This window comes from Acomys minous (genome assembly GCF_964271855.1).
Source record: "Acomys minous genome assembly, chromosome: 3".
NCBI classification, from domain to species: domain Eukaryota; kingdom Metazoa; phylum Chordata; class Mammalia; order Rodentia; family Muridae; genus Acomys; species Acomys minous.
In genome coordinates this window covers 17,813,103-17,832,406 of record NC_140485.1, presented here as the reverse complement: position 1 = coordinate 17,832,406, position 19,304 = coordinate 17,813,103, and the positions used below count along the sequence as shown (strand labels likewise).

At 48.8% G+C, this 19,304-nt stretch overlaps 1 protein-coding gene across 3 annotated transcripts in view; it reads left to right on the top strand.

Annotated features, from left to right (window-relative positions):
- Positions 1-18,252: 18,252 nt before the first annotated feature.
- The window catches only part of PANK2 (pantothenate kinase 2), a 38,138-nt gene continuing 37,086 nt past the window's right edge, over positions 18,253-19,304 (top strand). Inside the window, exon 1 of one of the 3 annotated variants that reach the window (XR_014778225.1) lies at positions 18,253-19,302. Coding sequence is in view for 2 of the 3 variants with exons in the window: in XM_084776870.1 (XP_084632996.1) it covers positions 19,050-19,302 (253 nt within the window). In the remaining variant the exon portion in view is untranslated. The remainder of the gene's footprint in view (positions 19,303-19,304) is intronic. The other 2 variants (XM_084776870.1, XM_084776869.1) reach the window with 2 other exon arrangements.

Below are 19,304 nucleotides of genomic sequence, written 5' to 3'. Positions count from 1 at the left end.
TGGCTTCATGTGGGTCTCTTAGTAAGAGGAGCAGGGTCTGTCTCTGACAATGGACTCTGTTGCCTGCTATTTGATCATGTTCCCCTGGCTGCCTCTCCAGGCCACAGGGGAAGAGGGATGCACTCAGTCATGATGCGATGTGATGTGCTGGGGTGGGGTGGTGGTGGTGGGGCTCCCCTTTTCTGATGAGTAGGGGAGGGGGGAGGGGGAAGAGGGTACGAGGGAGGAACCAGGAGGAGAGGAAGAGAGGGGCCTACTATCAGCATGTAAAGTGAATAAATAAATTAACTGATAGACAAACAACCATCTCATCATGGAAGCTAAAGTGTCACTGAGTGTCCCCTAGTATATCCCTCTGTCCACATATCCTCACTTGCAAATGTTCATTGCAGCGAGTCATCACTCTGGCCCAAGATCTCTGGCTTCTGTGACACCTTCAGTGTGTCATCACTGGGACTCCTCCAGACCATGCACTGCTGCCCCGTGTTATGGAGATCCTGCAGCCCTGAATCAGCAGCAACACTGGCCCCTTCACGCATCCCAGCCATTCACAGATGATGTAAGATTTTGGGGTGGGTCAGTTCAGAGGCCTGGATCTGGCTAGGCCACCCAGTGCCACCATCTGCAGGAGACACAGTCAGCTCTCCTGCTCTCATAACCTGAGTCAACTCACCAGCACACACACCTCCAGAGCCTGACCCACTGTGTTGCCCAGGCGAGGGACAGGGACCAGTCTCCTGAGTACCACTCCCAACGAGGGAGCAGGGCTAACTTGTCCACTCCCATGATCCCAGGGCCAGCATTCCCGGTTGCTGAAGGTGGAAAATGAGAGGAAGGGGAGAGCATACCCCTATCCAAACCAGCTCAAGGGGGCAGCTTCTCCCAGAGCTCCCACCTGCTAGCTCACCTGCGCCCCCCACCGTCAGGGTCAGCTCTGCAGGGCTATCCACGTGGTCTCCCGTGGTTGCTCTGAACAGGGAGTCCCCATGTTCCCTAGTGGTAATATGAGCCATGGACATGAACACCAACCCTTGCCGCTGCAAAGCCATGGGCCCAGGCATCGCCCTCAGCATCAACTTAAGCTGGAACTTAATCATGGCCCCAGGTGGCAGGGCTGGCCACTCACTCACAACAGGCTACTCCTCTCCATCCTCGAGGCTCCAGTTCCATCTCTCCTCATAATGTTCAAGCTGCTCCACTTCTCTTTCTCTCCCACCTGACATACGTCTACCTTGTGGTGCGGGCCCCTGGTGGGTATCCTTCATCTGTGCTGGGTGGCATGGCAGCAAGCGGGTGTCTGTGGCCTGCTGCTTGTGCCATGTGCTGGAGGGTTGGTCTGTGGGTGGCATGGCGGTGCACAGGTCTCTGTCTGTCTTCCTTTTCCCTCCAACCTGCTGTGCTGCCTGGATTTGATTGACTTGATTTTTATAAGTCCTAGGCATAGGACAGTTTTGGCCACCGAGCCAGGCATCCAGCTAGGATAAACAAAGGACTCCCATCTGCTCTGCCCCTGACTGATAGAAGAACACCAACACCAACAAGGTGTCTCTTTGTCCATTGCCAGAGGCTTGTGAAATGTTTCTAAACACCACATTATTTATAATAGCCCCAAACTGGATCCAACTCCAAATGGCTATCCATAGTAAAATGGTCTGAGTATTAGGGGACCTCACAAATAGCTCATGGGTTGAAGACTTGGTCTGCAACTGACAGGAACCTAGCTGGAGGAGAAGTCACCAGGGCCTGGCCCTGGTTCCTGTATCTTGTCCGGTCCCCCATCCTAACCATCATTCTGTCTACCATGAGGTTAAACATGCGCCACCTCTGTGCACTCCCACCACTATGCCAGTGACACGGACAGTCTGCCTGTCTTAAGTAGGGTTCCTCTGCTATGATGAAATACCATGGCCAAAGTTAGGGTGAAAAAATTTATTTGGCTTATACTACCACATCATAGTCCATCACAGAAGGACGTCAGGACAGGAACAAACAGGGAAGGAACCTAGAGGAAGGAGCTGATGCAGAGGCCATCAAAAAGTGCTACTTACTTTTTCCTCAAGGCTTGCTCAGCTGCTTTCTTATAGAACCCAGAACTGCCAGCCCAGGGATGGCACCAGAGGAAATGGGCTGGCATTCCCCATCAATCACTAACTTAAGAAAATGATTTACAGGATTGCATATAGCCCATTTTTTTAAAAATATGAGTACTTTATCTGCAGAAGAGGGAGGGCATCAGATCACATTGTAGATGGCTGTGAACCATCATGTGGTTTCTGGGAATTGAATTTAGGACTTCTGGAAGAGGTCTTAACCACTGAACCATCTCTCCAACCCCCATATAGCCCAATCATCATCATCTTCTTCTTCTTCTTCTTCTTCTTCTTCTTCTTCTTCTTCTTCTTCTTCTTCTTCTTCTTCTTCTTCTTCTTCCTCTTCTTCCTCTTCTTCTTCTTCCTTTTTTTGTTTTGTTTTGTTTGTTTTTCGAGACAGGGTTTCTCAGCATTTGAATACACAGTGCAGAAAAAACATCCTTCAACAGCTATAGTCATCAGAGGTGAGGGAACCTGAATTGAGAAAATGTCTTCATATGGTTGGGCTATGTGGGCATTTTCTCAGTTCAGGCTCCCTCACTTCTGATGCCTATAGCTGTTGAAGGATGGTTTTTTGTGCACTGTGTATTCAAATGCTGATTTCTGTATGCAGAGATCTGGTTACAGGTGGACTTTGGCACTGTCATTATTCTGAAGCATCTCCCGTCTTGATAAGTGGTAAACATTGTTTTCCAACACCTTCTGATTGGTTAAATAAGGAGTTGAACATACAATAGCTGGGCAGGAGAGGATAAGGCAGGACTTTGGGGGCCAAGGTGAGGAGTCTCAGGTGGGGACCTGGGAGTCGGGAATAGCCAGCCTGAGTCTAAGATGGCAGGTATGAGCCACATGGCTTGGAAGTAGGGCAGGCATAGAAAAACCATGCTTTTACATATAGCTTGTGTCAAGTTGACATAGCACTAAGTCAGCACACTACCTCCCGACAGGCTGGGAATCAATGGTGTTCAGGATTGTGCACTGATGTGTCTCTGAAACTGAGTTGAAGCAATTTCTCTCTGTAAGTTGTTTGGTCAAGTATTTTGTCACCGTTATGAGAAAATTGTCACATTAGTATTTAGCAATGAATATGAAAGAATTTGCCATACACAGTGGTGTTCAAATAACACATATACACAAATCTCCCAGATGTGGCATTGAGTGGAATTAGTACAGAGAAAAGAGTAGGGTGTATCCGTTACCAAGTACAGAAACAAGGAAAGCTGGCCTATGGGTCAAAATGGTCAACCTGGGAAGAACAGAGCTGAGAGAGAGAGCATTCTGGGTATTGGTCTATTTCCTCATCTGCGTGCTGATTCTATGAATGTTTTGCTTGTGTTTAATTCACTGTTGTGTAAATGAAGACCAAATGAGACCAGAAAAGCCATTTAGTCAGGGTCTGAAAGATAGTCACTGTGCTGGCTAGTTTTAAGTCAACTTGACATAAATTGGAGTTATTTGGGAAGAAGGAGCCTCAGCTGAGAAAATGCTCCCACCAGATTAGCCGGTGGACATGCCTCGGGTGCTTCTTCCTTCCTTCCTCCATTTCTTTGTTTTTGTTTTTCAAAATAGGGTTTCTATATGTAGCCTTGGCTGTCCTGAAACTTGCTCTGTAGACCAGGCTAGTCTCAATCTCAGAGATCTGTCTATCTCTACCTCACAAGTGTTGGGATTAAAGGGTGTGTGCCACCACCACCTGGCTTCATTTTATGTAGTGATTGATGTAGGAGGGCCCAGCCCACTAAGAGTGGCTGAGGAAGCCTTGAGGAGCAAGCTTGTAAGCAGCGGTTCTATATTAATTTGTGCCTCCAGGTTCCTGGCCTGCTTGAGTTCCTGCCTTGACTTCTCTGAATGATTGACTGACTACAAGCTGTAAGGTAAAATAAACTCTTTCCTCCCCATGTTGCTTTTGTTCTTTTTTTTTTTTTTTTTTAATTATAGTTGCTGGGCATGGTGGCACATACCTTTAATTCCAGGACTCGGGAGGCAGAGGCAGGTGGATCACTGTGAGTTCGAGGCCAGCCTGGTCTACAGTGTGAGTCTAGGACAGCCAAGGCTACACTGAGAAACCCTGTCTCAAAAAAACCAAAACCAGGCTGGAGAGATGGCTCAGTGGTTAAGAGCACTGTCTGCTCTTCCAAAGGACCCGGGTTCAATTCCCAGCAGCCACATGGCAACTCATAACTGTCTGTAACTCCAAGATCTGACACCCTCACACCAATGCACATAAATTTAAAAATTAAATAAAAATATAAAAACAAAAAACCAAAACCAGCCAACCAACCAAAAAAAAAAATTCATAGTCATAGAAACCTTAACTAAGATAGTCCCTGCATTTGGCAGGGACACAAAAGCAAGCAGTGGCTGGGAAATGTTAGGGGAGGGAGATTAAGGTCCTGTGGTGAGAGGCTGTTGGTATGGGGAATACAGAAGCGAGGTGTCATGGCTGGCTGGGCACATACTTGGATTTTTTGGTGGGTCCTGTTCCTAAGAGATGGAGCAGTTGGTTGGAGGTTGGGAGCTGACATCTCTTGCTCTGGGCTGACTTAGCACAGGTTGACTATGGCCTCCTTGGCTTCCCAGAATGCTCACTGCTAGGGTTTTTGTGTCAGGCTTTTTTTTTTAAATTAATTTATTTATTGTATATGAGTGCTCTATCTGCAGAAGAGGGTGTCAGATCTCATTATAGATGGCTGTGAGCCACCATGTGGTTGCTGGGAATTGAACTCAGGACCTTTGGAAGAGCAGGCGGCACTCTTAACCACTGAGCCATCTCTCCAGCCCCTTGTGTCAGGCTTTTATTGGCAGTTAGGAGCGGTCACTTTCCATCTGCTTGTTCACCTTCTTGGGTTGTGAGCACTGGGAAGGGCTGTAGTGCTGGATGAAATGCCGTGTCCTCATTGCCTTATGTTCTTTAGCCTTCCCCGACGTCAGAGGTGCCTGCCTGTGCAAATGAGTCTATGGCCAGCAGCCTCTCCTTCCAGCTTCTTCAAGTCCGTGCTACACCCTACATGTCTCAACAGAGAGGCAAATATCAATTATTCTGTGCCCATTGTCTCTCAGACTGAAATATGAGGATGCTGTGAACAGGGAACCTTGTATCTGAGCCTACCACCCAGCTGCTATGGGACCTGCACGATAATTCAATTGGCCATGCCCTTTACCCTGGCTTACAGTTCTTCCTCTTAGAAAAAGCTAATTCCAGGGTCCACACCCAACCACCATGTTCCCCGAGTAAAGGAGGATGCCAGGCACTCGAACTCACAACCTTAGAAAGTTGTTCAGACTACCCAAGCGCTGTCTTTGGGACTTTGCTAGACAATCCTATAAGAATGATTCCCTTTCAAATTGCCAATTAGATGCTGACTGACCTGACTTCTTCTGCAGAGCTTCCAGGTGCTGGCTCCTTAAGCAGGAGGCTGATGTAAACGAACAGCTAATTAGTTACCTGACCCTTCTAGAACTCTGGTCAGGGTCCTGGCAGGTGTACAATTGCATTTAGCTTTATGTTAACTCTATACTTAACCTTTTATTCTGTTAATCTTGATGTAATTTTTCTTCTCATTAACTTTGACTCTTACTGTTCCCCACAAGGTCGTACAGTCATTATCCCCTGACTTACGTTCTGGATCTTTGCCATCTGTTAAAGACCCTCCTCTGAGGCACTTTGCTGCCCTACTTGTCGGCCTTTTGTAGGCTTGAAACAGTTAAAGAGAGATTGAGCCCCCCCAAGTCCCTGTAGGCAGTTTGGGTGACCTCTAAAAGGGGGACTAATGGGCCATGGGCCATCTACCTCATCACTCTTTTTGCCACTCTGGGCATTTTTTTTTTTTGGAGACTCAGCACAAAAGCAGCTGGGTTGAAGCCTTCTTTTCAACAGTTAACCCTTCTGTCTCACCAGTGCTCAAAAAAAAAAAAAAAAATCCGCTAGAGAAATTGCAGATCAGCTTAACATCTTTCAGGACCAACTTGATTCTTTGGCTGCCACAGTACTCCAGGACTAGATGTGACCACTGTGGAGGAAGGCATCTGTGCTCCCGTCCAGGAATGATGCTGTTTCTGCACCAATAATGAAATCCTAACTGGTTTGAAATGGGGGTCCAAAGACCCACCCAAGACTTCCTCAGAGGCCTTGATGAAAGGTCAAAGGGAACTTAACTTCTGTATCCTTGTCTAGGAATGGACTCAGCGAGGCTGGTCTGAGACTGGAGCCTTTGCCTTGGAGGAGTTGAGGTTGTGGTTTCTGGGGGCTGTTATCTGTCCCAGGGCAGCTGTGTCTGAAGCATCCTGTAGTCTCTTTGGCAACACTGTTTGACTTAGCTCCCTGCTGACCCTGGCTATCCCTCCCCATACCACATATGGAATATAAGATGCTATCATTCTTTTTCTTTTCTTTTCTTTCTCACTTTTCTTTCTTTCTTTTTTTCTCTTAAACAGGGTTTCTCTGTGTAGCCCTGGCTGTCCTGGAACTTACTATGAGAGATCTGCCTGCCTCTGCCTCCCAAGTGCTGGGATTAAAGGTGTGCCTCACCATGGCAGGCTGCTATACTTCTTAGTAAACTTGTTTGGTGTAAGAAAAGGTTTATGAACCAGGCTTGGTAGCACATGTCTTGCACTTAGGAGGCAGAGGCAGGTGGATCTCTGAGTTCAAAGCTAGCCTGGTCTACAGAAGGAGTTCCAGGACGGCCAGGGCTACACAGAGAGACCCTGTCTCGAACACCCCTCCCTCTCAAAAAGAAAAGCTTTGTGCAATACCTGCTGACCTCAGCTTTTATCTCCTCTATCTTTCGCATCCTCTGGCACCTCCCCAACAAGACCCTGTCACTGAAGAATGACCTGCTAGTCCAAGTCACACAGGGACCAGACAAAATTTCAACCACAAACCTCTTCCTATGTGGAGGGGCTCTGGCCAGCTCAAGTGTGGCAAGCGTGGCTCTGGCAGGGTTTGCCAGCCTTTCCAATTCTCTCTGCCTTGCTAGATTACATTCCTAAAGCTAGCCTTGGAGGTCTATTCCCTTATTTGGCCACTTCCTCCTCCTGAGGCTGACTACCAGGGTCTAGCTATTAAAGTATTGGAGCCCAGCAATCAAAAGCCTCTTTCCTCACCTAATTAACATGCCCAACTAAAATTAAACACCTCGCTCTAATATGGGGTTTTCCCTTGTCCCTTTACAAACTGCCATTATCTTATGTGACAGATTTGTCTCCTCTCTGTCCAAATACCTCCCACCCTCACCCTGGCTCCCTTGTTTCACCCTCTATCTCCTGCCTTTGTCCCTCTGGGGCCAACAGATCCCCTTTGTGCTGAGAACTTGGTGTCGGGGGTCCTGAGCTGATACTTTTCCTTTTACTATATATAGGCCTTTGGCACCCCTCCACTCTGGCTGCTCCCCTTGGTCACTTCCTTTCTCATTATTCCTGTACTTAAGGTTTCACCATGTCTTTTAAACATGGTACTTCCTGAACTTTCCCCTGTACCAAACAAAATGCTGCACACATGCTCCCACAATGGCTCTCACCTGACCACGGCTCCCTTTGCTCCAGTTGCTCCTGACTCATCTGCAAAAGGAACTTTTAGATGCTGCTGAGAAACTTCGTCCCTTCCATCCCAGGCCAGATGCAATTCTTCCCATCAGTCCTCTACTTTCTCCTGTTTCCGTCCTCCAATGCTCTGTGGCTCCCTCCCTGGTGCTTCTGCTAGCCCATTTTGGTGCAGCCCTCTTGGCAATGGGACTAGTGACCGTCACCCTAAATCAACTCTAGAGCCACTTCCTTTCAAGGACTCACTCTGTCTCTCTCACTTCTCCTCCTCCCTCTCCCTCCTGCTTCCTGGACAAGCTCTCAGTTCCACTCTCAATCAAATCATCTGCTTACAGCCCTTGTAGTGATTATTTCTCAAAACTTTTCTTCTGCTAAGTGACTAGAGGACCTCCTCTTCGGCAACCTTGAACTAACTCCTTCCAAAAACAGCCCTCCTCAGCAGAGAACAGCTACGAAAGAAGCCATGCACCCCCATACACACCCTTTAAGGTTTGGAATGGTAGAGTGTTTCCCCTTTAAAACAGTATTCACAGGAGATAACAGAAAACCCTGCTTGACTTTCCTTTGCTCACTGAGACAGCCCATCTTGCCTTGAGGGCAGGCAACTCTGGAAGGCTAAGTGCTGCAGTCATTTCCTCATCCCTAGAAGGGGTGAAGTCCTCCTTTTCCTCTGACAGACTGCTCAGCGTCCCTCAGTAGAGAGTCGGCCCCTTGGCTGTGCATGCCAATCAACACAGTCCTGACTATCTGTTGAAGACCAGAGACTTGTGTTTGTCTGCCTTCCATCTCTTTAAGCTGCCTCAGAAACCTAACATCCCTCCCAAGCTCCTTTATCTTTTCAAAGGGTCTCACTCTGTATCCAATGCTGGCCTGGAATTCATCATGTGTCCCAGACTAACCTTGAACCTGCAGCAATTTTCCTGGCTTGACCTACTCAGTATTGGAATTACAAGCATGAGCCACAACACTGACAAACGTGAGGTTTTGGGGTTTTTTTTGTTTTGAATGATAGTAAATCAAGCTGTTGATGTCACTTAGTGTTCTATGTCTCCTCAGAACTGAGGTGTTTCCTCCTAGAAGGAGGGGAGATCCATGAAACTCCGGAAGTAAACAAACTTTACTTGTCTGAGAAAGCTGAAACTTTCAAGGTTTCCTAGGGCCCTGCCCCTGGGCTTAAAGGAGGGTGCCACTATGCCTAGGAGAGCTCAGATCTTAACCGCTGCAAGCAGGAAGCAGAGAACACACTGGGAACGGCAGGAGACTTTTGAAACCCCAGAGGCACACCTCAAATAAGGCTACACTTCCTAATCCCGCCCAACCACCAGCTAGAGACCAATTACTCAAAGGTAAGAGCCCGGGAGGCTCATTCTCCTTCAAGCCACACACCCTCCAACTCAAGAATCACAAATTGCTTGATCTTTTTCTTCCATGACCTACTGTTAGATGGCTACTCACGTGCAACAATTCTGCCATTATTACTTCTAGAACTTGTTTACCTATACTTATGAATGTCTGTTCTGGCCAAATGCTGCTTGCAAAGGGGTTTTAACCTGGGAGGTAGGCTCTGGAATCTCTTCCCTCTGCAATTTTTTTTTTTTTTTTGAGACAGGGTTTCTCTGTGCTGCTTTGGCAGTCCTGGACTCGTTTTGTAGACCAGGCTGGCCTAGAACTCACAGAGATCCACCTGCCTCTGCCCCCCAAGTGCTGGGATTAAAGGCGTGCGCCACCATGCCCAGTCCGCACTCTTATGTTCTTTATGGGGTTGGGACATTCTGCTCAAAGACAAGCTCCTGGATCTCAGTGGGTGTGGCAGGCTGGCTGTTACCTGTTGGCTCTGTTTTTTTTAACAATTAAACTTTATTATACAACCCAACTAGCGTACACAAGAAGGAAAAAAAGGTTAAAGGGACAAAAGAGTGAACCTTCCGGTATCCTTTTCACGGGACAGGTCCTTAGGTGTCTCTCTGGCCCGCATGTTGGTCCAGCCTGGTCGCTGCTCTTTCCGAGCGCTCTTGCCTGGGCTGAACTTGTCCTCTCCTCCCCACCTCCCTCAGTCACATGGAAAGGGCGGTCTCCTTCTCCGGTTGAGGGTCAGTTAGGAAAACAATAGCCCAGGTGGGGTTCCCAGGTCTGCTTCCTGAATTCCAGGCCCAGGATGGCTCCACTCAGTCTATTACAAGGTATTTATGGGGTGCCCCAAGGGTAAAGCCTGCCAAGACTGCTTCCACCTATGACAAAGCTTAATCTTTCCCACAGTTACCTGTACTCTAGGTTAGCACAGGGCAAGCAGTTTCCCCCATGGATATTTAGCTTCAAAACAAGTTGTCTTAATTTGTCCTAGTTTGGATCTAAATTGTTCCCAGGTTGTAGTTAAGCATCATGGTGAGCGATTTAAAGGAGCCATTACTGCCACTGTTGTCTGTGCCACCAATGCCAAGCAGCGCATGGATTGGAGGGAGGGGATGGGAGGGGGATAGAGGGTGCCTAGAGCTGCCTGTGCTCAGCTGCTGAAGCTGTTTTGTGGTGAAAGACCCCCGAAGGGAGACCCTCACTCAAGCCTCGGAATGGCGTGCACCCAAAGATACACAAACGACCGTCTTGCTGTAAACACACGAGGTAGTTTATTGGCGGAGCTCCGGGTCGACACGTATCTCACGCAGGAGACAGAGTTCAGCCTAAAGTTGTCTATGACAAACCCATTTTGTCTAAATTTCACAGCAGACACCCTTGGGGTATCTGGCAATTGAGGTTAAGACCTGGCATTGTCCTGGACTCTCTTTGTAGACCAAGCTGTCCTTGAACTCACAGCGCTCCTCCTGCCTCTGCCTCCTGAGTGCTGGGATTAAAGGCGTGCGCCACCACCGCCCAGCTGTGGTTTTTTTTTTTTTAAAGATTTATTTATTTATTATTGCATGTACACCTGTGGGCCAGAAGAGGGCATCATATTCTAGATGATTATGAGGCACCATGTGGTTGCTGGGAATTGAACTCAGGGCCTTTGGAAGAGCAGCCAGTGCTCTTAACCTCTGAGCCATCTTTCCAGCCCTTGTGGGTTGGTTTTTTGAGACAGGCGTTCTCTGTGTAACAGAGCCCTGGCTATCCTGGACTCCTTTTGTAGATCAGGCTGGCCTCAGACTCACTGAGATCCAACCTCCTCTGGCTCCTGAGTGCTGGGATTAAAGGTGCGCACCACCACTCCCTGCTAGAGGCACTGAGGTTTCTCTTCCCAGATAACTCTAGCTTGTGTCAAATTGAAAACACAAAAACAATCAGGAAGGATAGTATGTGAACATAAAAATTTTTAACTCTGAGTTTGCCAAAGCTGAATAGAAATGAAAGTCCTTTGGGAATCTTGTTAAAATGCAGGTTCTAACTTACGGAGTCTTGGCTAAGGACGGAGACATTTCTGAAGAACTCTTTTTCTTTCTTTCTTTTTTAAATAAAGATAAGGAACAATGATTGAATATGGGTGTATCTCTTACAGAATTCCACGGTGTGATCTTGTCTAGCTGGCTGAATTGCTTAGTTTACTTGGCAATGCAAATAATTTAGCCTGTTTGAGTTGATAGAGGTCTCTGCGGCTCTGGGTTTTTCACTACAAGCAGAACGAGCCACCAGACTCCTGAGGAAATGGAGAGGAGGGCAAAACCAGAGCCAGAATCCCGCTGGCCATGTGACATTATCATGAGCTGATGGATCAACATTTTCCCTCAGCAGTCCAATATCATTCCTAACACTTGTATGGAGGCCACGTTGGTCAGCTTTCTGTCACAACAATGAAATCTTGAGGCAATGATAAAGAAAAAAATCAATTAATTTGGCTCATGGCTTTGGAGGCTCCAGTCCATCATCAGATGGCACATCATGACAGGAACATGTGTCAGAGGCCCTACCTCCTGTTTGTTCATAGTATCTCCCCACAACTGATGGTCAACACTGTCAACTTGATTTGAGAGCTGTTATAAAGCACACTTTTAGTGTGTCTGTACATTACTTACTTTTCTTATTGTTGTGACAAAAGCTACTCAAGGAAAGAAGGGTTCATTTCAGTTTACAGTTTGAGAGTACAGTCTATCCGGGCCAGGCAAGTGTGGTGGCAGGCATGTGAGGGGATGGGCCACATGTGTCTAGAGTCAGGAGGAGGAGATGAACACTGGTGCTCTGCTGGGTTTTACCTATGCATTCAATATTCAAGCGCATTGGATGATGTCTCCCATATTCAGTACTGGCCTTTCCTCCTCAGTTAAACTTTTCTTGAAACACTTTTACAGGTAATGCCTGAGGTCTGTTTATTGGAGTCAACAATGAAGATCAGTCACCAGTTTGAATGGGTGTGGTGACCAGCCATCAGTGTAGTGAGAATTTTGGTTTCTAAAACCCAGTTATGTTATGTGAATGTCTTTTGTTTTACTCCCAGGTGTGGGATATGGGGCTGGTTCAGTTTGTCCATAGCCATTAACTATGATTGCCTTGTGCTCTAGGAGGGGCATGTTTTTTTTTCCAGCTGCAGATAGTTTCATTCTGGGGTCTCTGGAAAGGGAGAGGGCTGGTGGTGGTTGCTGCTCCCCCTGCTGCTGCTGGTCTGCTGCTCCCCATGCTGCTGCTGGTGGTCCCTGCTGCTCCCTCTGCTGCTGCTGGTGGTCCCTGCTGCTCTCCCTGCTGCTGGTGGTCCCTGCTGCTCCCCTTGTTGCTGCTGGTGGTCCCTGCTGCTCCCCTTGCTGCTGCTGGTGGTCCTTGCTGCTCCCCCTGCTGCTGCTGGTGGTCCCTGCTGCTCCCCCTGCTGCTGGTGGTGGTCCCTGCTGCTCCCCCTGCTGCTGCTGCTGGTCCCTGCTGCTCCCCCTGCTGCTGGTGGTGGTCCCTGCTGCTCCCCCTGCTGCTGCTGGTGGTCCCTGCTGCTCCCCCTGCTGCTGCTGGTGGTCCCTGCTGCTTCCCCTGCTGCTGCTGCTGGTCCCTGCTGCTCCCCCTGCTGTTGCTGGTGGTGATCCCTGCTGCTCCCCCTGCTGCTGCTGCTGCTGGTGGTCCCTACTGCTCCCCTTGCTGCTGTTGCTGGTCCCTGCTGCTGCTATGTTAGCTAGCTATTGCTGGTTTGCTGGATTGCTGGATATTCTAACAATAAAGACTGGTCTTGCCCCTAGGGGCCCAATGCCCCTAATGAGGAGGAAGTAATCTAAAGAGGTCTTTCCCTGACTTATTTTCTCTCCTGTTAGGCAGGGTGGGGGGCTAGGGGGGTGGGAAGGTGGGGGTCAGGGGACATGGAGGGTGTTGGAAGGGATTAGGGTGGAATAAAGGTTGAAAGGATGGTAGATATAAGAACGCAATACAAGCCTACACACCAGTTTGTATGGTATTTCCCAAGAGGCTTCCCAAGGGTTAAGACTAGAGCACTGGCAGCACCAGATGTGGGAGTAAAATGGGAGGAGGAAACCCACCCATGCTTGGACTGAGATCTCGGGAACTTACAGAGGTAGGTTGCAGCAAGAGAACAAATTAGACACAGGTGAAGACAAACAAGCCAGAGAAAGAAATAATCAGAAGATTAGAACATATTGCCAAAGTTAGTATAAGGCCAAACAGAGTAGTTTACTCAAAGGTTAAAGAACCCAATTGGAATTGGTCATCTTGGAGAGGAGTTTGAGCCAGAACAGCTGAGTTGAAACAGCCAAGCAGAGTTCAGAAAGAGCTAGAAAGGGTGAGCTTATTCACCTGTAAGTCTCAGAGGCTGAAAACATTCTAGGCCCAAATTAGATTGTATGGAATATAGAAGTTTCCAGGATTAGGCCTAGGTTAGCAGATGAAGGCAGTAATCCTCCAAGACGACAATTAAACTAGGCAAATAAAAGTTATTTTTACACAGGACAGAATCTCAAGCAGGGCAGGGAACCCAGAGGCAGGAACTGATGCAGAGGCCAAGGAGGGGTGCTGTTTATTGGCTTGCTCAATCTGCTTTCTTATAGAATCCAGGACCACCAGCGGGCCCTTCCTCATTAATCACTACTTTAGAAAAGGCTTTACTCACATGGAGGCATTTCCTCAACTGAGGCTCCTTCCTCTATGATAACTCTAGCTTATGTCAAGTTGACACAAAACCAGCTGGTACAGACATTGTCCCCTTCACTGGTTTCTTGGAGGATGCTACTTTGAGTCTAACAAAAAAGTATCTAAGATATCATTTTTTTATTCTCCAGTGATGCTCTAATTTCGCTGCAAAGGAAACTCAAGAGGTTTCCACTCTCTTAGGAGATGAGAAGTGACTCACTGGAAACCAAGGGAAGACTGTGGGCGCTAAGTTGCTTCTAAGAGCTCTCTTTCCTGATACAGTTCTGTGATCCTCCAGCCTGTTTTGTCTTCACTGACAATACTTCTCTTTTCTTTCTTTAATTTCTGATGTGTATGAGTGTTTTACCTGTATGTCTATCCGTGTACAATGGGTATGCCTGATCCCTATAGAGATCAGAATAGTGTTCGATGATCTACAATTAGAGTTATGACGCCGGTGCTTGTAATCCCAGCACTCAGGGAGGCACAGTCAGGTGGATCTCCGTAAGTTCGATGGCAGCCTGGTCTATAAAGTGAGTCCAGGACAGCCAGAGCTACACAGAGAAACCCTGTCTTGAAAGATCACAAAAGAAAGAAAGAAAGAAAGAAAGAAAGAAAGAAAGAAAGAAAGAAGTGGATAGTTATGTGATCAACAAGAGCTCTTAACCATTAAGTCACCTTGCCAGCCCTATTGTACCCTTTAAAAGACCCTACTGTAGCCAGGCGGTGGTGGCACATGCCTTTAATCCCAGCATTCAGGAAGTTAAGAGGCAGGCAGATCTCTATGAGGTCAAGGCCAGCCTTGGTCTACAAAGTGAGTCCAGGACAGCCAAGGCTACACAGAGAAACCCTGTCTCAAAAGACCAAAAGGAAAAAAGAAAAAGAAATTACATAGTGAACACATGTAACCACTCAGACCAGGAAACATTACCAGTTTCTGGGGCTCTGAGACAGACCACTGGGCAAAATACCTGTTTTTTTGTTTGTTTTTTCAAGACAGGGTCTCTCTGTGTAGCCTTGGCTGTCCTGGACTTGCTTTGTAGACCAGGGTGGCCTCGAACTCACAGCGATCCACCTGCCTCTGCCTCCTGAGTGCTGGGAATAAAGGTGTGTGCCACCACTGCCCGGCTAAAACACCTGTTTTACCAGCCTGACAATCTGAGTTTAATCCCTGGGCATACAAGATGCAGAAAAGTGACTCCACAAAACCATCATCTTCCACACGGGCACTACGGCATAAACACATGCCCCACCTTCGGGGGTTTTCCCTCCCAATAAATCTCTGTGTGAGGTTTGTCGTGCAGTGTGACTTTGTGGCATTCTTTGGCTCCCTGACCGCCAGGATACCTTTCCCTTCAGAGCTGTAACACATTTTTGGTGCTGAAAGCCGGCATAGGCTCTCCTGGTGCTTGTGCTCCCCCTCGAGGACTGAGCTGCACTGGGACCCTCTTCCTCATCTCCAGTCCACCTGCAACACTCATCCTCCTGGATCGCTGATTGCTCAGCACCCATCCACCAGCAATAATTCGCTAAGTTTCCCCTTTTGGTCGGTGTAAATGTTTTCCTGAATCCAAGGAAGTGGCCGTTGAATGCCCAGCACCCCTCTGGTACCCCCAGCCACAGTCCTTAAGGCTACAGCTGGCCCTCTTCACCTGACCCCATCCAACCACCCTGCAGTTGGAGCTGCAAGCCTGCAGTTTCCTGAGGCCCTGCTGAGCTACTGTGCCCCTTCTTGTCCTTTTCTCCCACCTCTGCTTTGGAGCTGCCTGAAAATCCCACAGCTCCCTTAGGCCCTTGTGGCTTTTCCAACTCTGTTTCTCAACACTTCCCCATGGGCAAGACCTTACTAGTAGAGCTAGAGTTTTCACCCTTTCCTTGTGGGCAAGACCCTACTAGTAGAGCTAGAGTTTTTAATTCTTTCCTTCTGGCTTCTAGGAAAGCCTTGATAAGAGGTGCTGGGCCTCTCTCCTCTGGCTTAGCCAGGCTCAGCCTCTGACCCCCACTGAGTGTGGTGATGACCCCCATGCATGGTTTGGTCCTTGTATGGTCTTCCCTGAGTTCTGGGCTGCAGTGGTGCTTTCCCTCCCCTCTCACCCATGGGAACGGTGTCCTCCATACTCTTGTTCCCCCCTGGGATGCCTCCTAGAAAACGTCCAGCCTCTACATCTGAAAGGCCCTAAATTTTATCACCTTGCCAATCAAATTTGGCCTCAATGTCCCTTAGATAATCAATCCAAATTGTCTGTCTAATGGCACCCTTGATCATATTATCCAGGACCTTTACAAATACGTGAGCATTCGGGGAAATGGATAGAAATTCCCTGTTCTCTATTTCTCTTTTCTCCAAACCTTGTTTTTGTTGGTCTCTCCCTAACCTGCACTTGGTGTAAGGGTCCTGCCAGGCACACACTCCTTGCAGGATAGTGCATCTCTTAGCTTCTCCCTGCACTGTCCTGTCTATAGCCGGACCTCAAAAAGTTTCTATCTCTAAAGTCTTCTTTGTTCTCAGCTTACTGGATTTAGTTTCATGAGGATCTGGGTGTCTTTTAGGTACAAGTGGCATTGGACTATTGTTTTATGCTGTCCCACTCAATTAAGAGCTGGTGTATGGCTCTTCCTCCTCTGGACCCAAGCATGCAAACAAAGGGAGAGAATATTCACAACAGGGACTGTTGCTACTCATCTCATATCTTTATGAGATTAACTCCCTAAAACTTTTGCTGAACACACTGGGTATGATTAAAACCCTGTAAAATCTCTAAGAAAAGGGGTGACTCAAAATTCACAACACTAGGGTTGACAATTAAAAATCTATATACAGGTAAGCTGGGCGTGGTGGCGCACGCCTTTAATCCCAGCACTCAGAAGGCAGAGGCAGGTGGATCGCTGTGAGTTCGAGGCCACCCTGGTCTACAAAGCAAGTCCAGGACAGCCAAGGCTACACAGAGAAACCTTTGTCTCGAAAAACAAAACAAAAACAAAAATCTATATATAGGTATCTTAAAGAAAACACATGGCTTGCTGTCATCCTATCTGCTGTCCCCCATTGGAGTAGAGGGCAGACATATAGCTGACAGCCGTCTTTGCCAGGGTTGGAAAAACAGCTCCTCCTAGCTGTGAGGCCCAAACTAGATGATTCTTTCACTAGTTTTGATCACACTAATGAGCCACAATCCACAGTCCCTTGTCTTCTTCTTCTTTCCCCCTCCTCTGTGACAGGCTGCCCCCGCAGCCAGGGTTGAGGTAGTCCCAACCCAGGACCCTGAATGGAATTACAATACCCCAGGGAGCATCCTTGATAGGGATTAAGTTGTAACTCAATTCCTGGCCAGTCTCAGCAAGGCTGCCCTTCTAGTGGTAAATTATGAAAAACTGTTATTTATCCACGATAAATTTTAAAAACCCATTTCAATATCTAGACTGCCTTACGAAGGCTTTCTTACAATATACCAATCTGTATCCCAAGACTCCAGGTGGAAAACAACTCATGAGCTATCTCTTTTCCCAGAGTTCCCCCAGTGTTAGGGCCAACCTTAAATGTCTAGAGAAAGGACCCCTGACTCCTCAGGCAGAAATCTTAGCTGTGGTCTTCAAGGTGTACCATGGGAGAGCTGAAAAAGCGGCCCCCCAACAAAAATACCTAACGATGTGAAGGTCTCAGAGCAGGCCAAAGCAAAAGGCCAGGCTCCCTGGACCCGCAAAGCCCATGAACCTCCATTTCAAATGTAGTCAGGAGAGCCACTGGGCCTGAGCCTGTCCGAATCCTTGTAAACCACACAGCCCATGTCCAAGATGCCATCAAGGGCATTGGGGTGTTGATTGCCAAGGCTACCCTGGACTCACTTTATAGACCAGGCTGGCTTTGAATTCACAGTAATTCCACTGCCTCTGCCTCCTGAGTGCTGGGATTAAAGGTGTGCGCCTGCACACTCTGCTCCCCATCTCTCTCTCTCTCTCTCTCTCTCTCTCTCTCTCTCTCTCTCTCTTTGGTATCACAGACTGTTTTAACTCCTCGGGCACACTTTGTGGGCACACTGGAGTCTGAAGACTGTAATAATACCACCCAGCCCCTATGTCTATACAGTCACAACGCCTCAGTTATTTGTGACTCTCTCAAGAATACCACCGTCTACCTTCTGGGTGGTCTGGAACTTGTGCCTTGGTGTTCCCTTTCCAAAACTAGGGCAGTACTTGGTGAAGAACCCATGCCAATTCCTGTCACTGGGCTTCTAGTGGCTTGGCGTGATGAAAGAGTGATTCAGGTCTCACCCTTTCCAGCAGTCCTAGGCATCACCACTAGAGCGGCAGGAAGTACTGGCCTCATTTTTTTTCTTTTTTGGTTATAGGAAAAGGAAGGAATGTTAGGATTCTGCTTCAGTCGGCCTACCTGTAATGTCATTGCCTACCTCCCATTGGGTGTGGCCCTAGCCAAGATTATTAAAGGACAAATGCTCCTCCTGGCTCTCCCTCTTTTCTCCTCCCCCTCCCTTTCCATCTCTTCCCATGCTCATTTAATAAACTTCTCCATATCTTATCTGTTGTATGGCACATATATTTCATAAAACATATGGCATATTCCTCAGTAAGCATCAGGCATGCTTCTAGGGCAAAGACACACATGCATGAAAAATGCTCAAACACATTAAACAAACACACACAAAAAGAACCAACCCGACTTCCAGGCCTTCACACCGCCTCCTTCAGACAGGAGGTAGATGAAGGATTTAGAATCCACCTCCTCTCGCCAGTTGCCATGGAAACCAACCTCAGTCTTTTCATTCCTTCTGGTGCCGGGAATGAAGGATCTTAGCCCAAACACAAAGGAAGAGACTGTGCTTGTACAGTGCAAATGGTTGTGCGGACCCTACGGCAGCTATAGAACCAGACCCAGGGACAAAGGCTAAGGTTAATCGTGTCTAACGCTGGCTACCAGTGGCTTCGGGGCCTCTACTGGGCGGGAAAAAGGCGCGATTCACGAGCAGCCCGCACTCGGTAGCGAGGAGAGATTAGGTGATCTCCCGGCAGAGTTCGAGGGAGAAGTGGAGCGGGCTGGCCACCCCTCTCATGGATACGCAAGAGGGGGCATTCTACATCCGAGTCCTTTGGACCCCTCCGCCATCGCTCCCTGCCTGTACGAACCCCCGCCTGCTCCGCTCAGCTGCCCTGAATGCCTGTCATTGGGTGGCGGCGCGGTCCCTTGGCTCGAGTCCGGGAGTCGATTGGACAACAGCCCTAGAGCCCGCCCCCAGCCAGCCCGGATTGGTTCGCTGCACGTTGGCGCAACGGAAGAGGCGGCAGCCCGCGTGCGCCTGCGCTCCCGGGCTGCGCGGAGGCTGCGAGGCGGCGCTGGGGGGCTGGCTCGGGCGGCAACGGCGGCTGCTGCGGATGGGAGCGGGCCGGCCAGGCGCGCCTATGGAGCGCCAGGGCAGGGCTGCCGCCACCTCAGCCGTGGCCGGCGAGTCGGCGTCTGCGGAGCCCGAAGCGCGGAGGCGGGAGCCGCTCCGGCGTCGGGCGAGCAGCGCGGCGCCGCCGGGGTCCGCGGCGGAGGAAGGCGTGAGACGGGAGCGGCCCGGCTCCCTCGGCGCCTCCGCCTCGGCCGCCCGCCCGCGCGCCGAGGGCCTCCGGAAGAGGCGGCCGCGT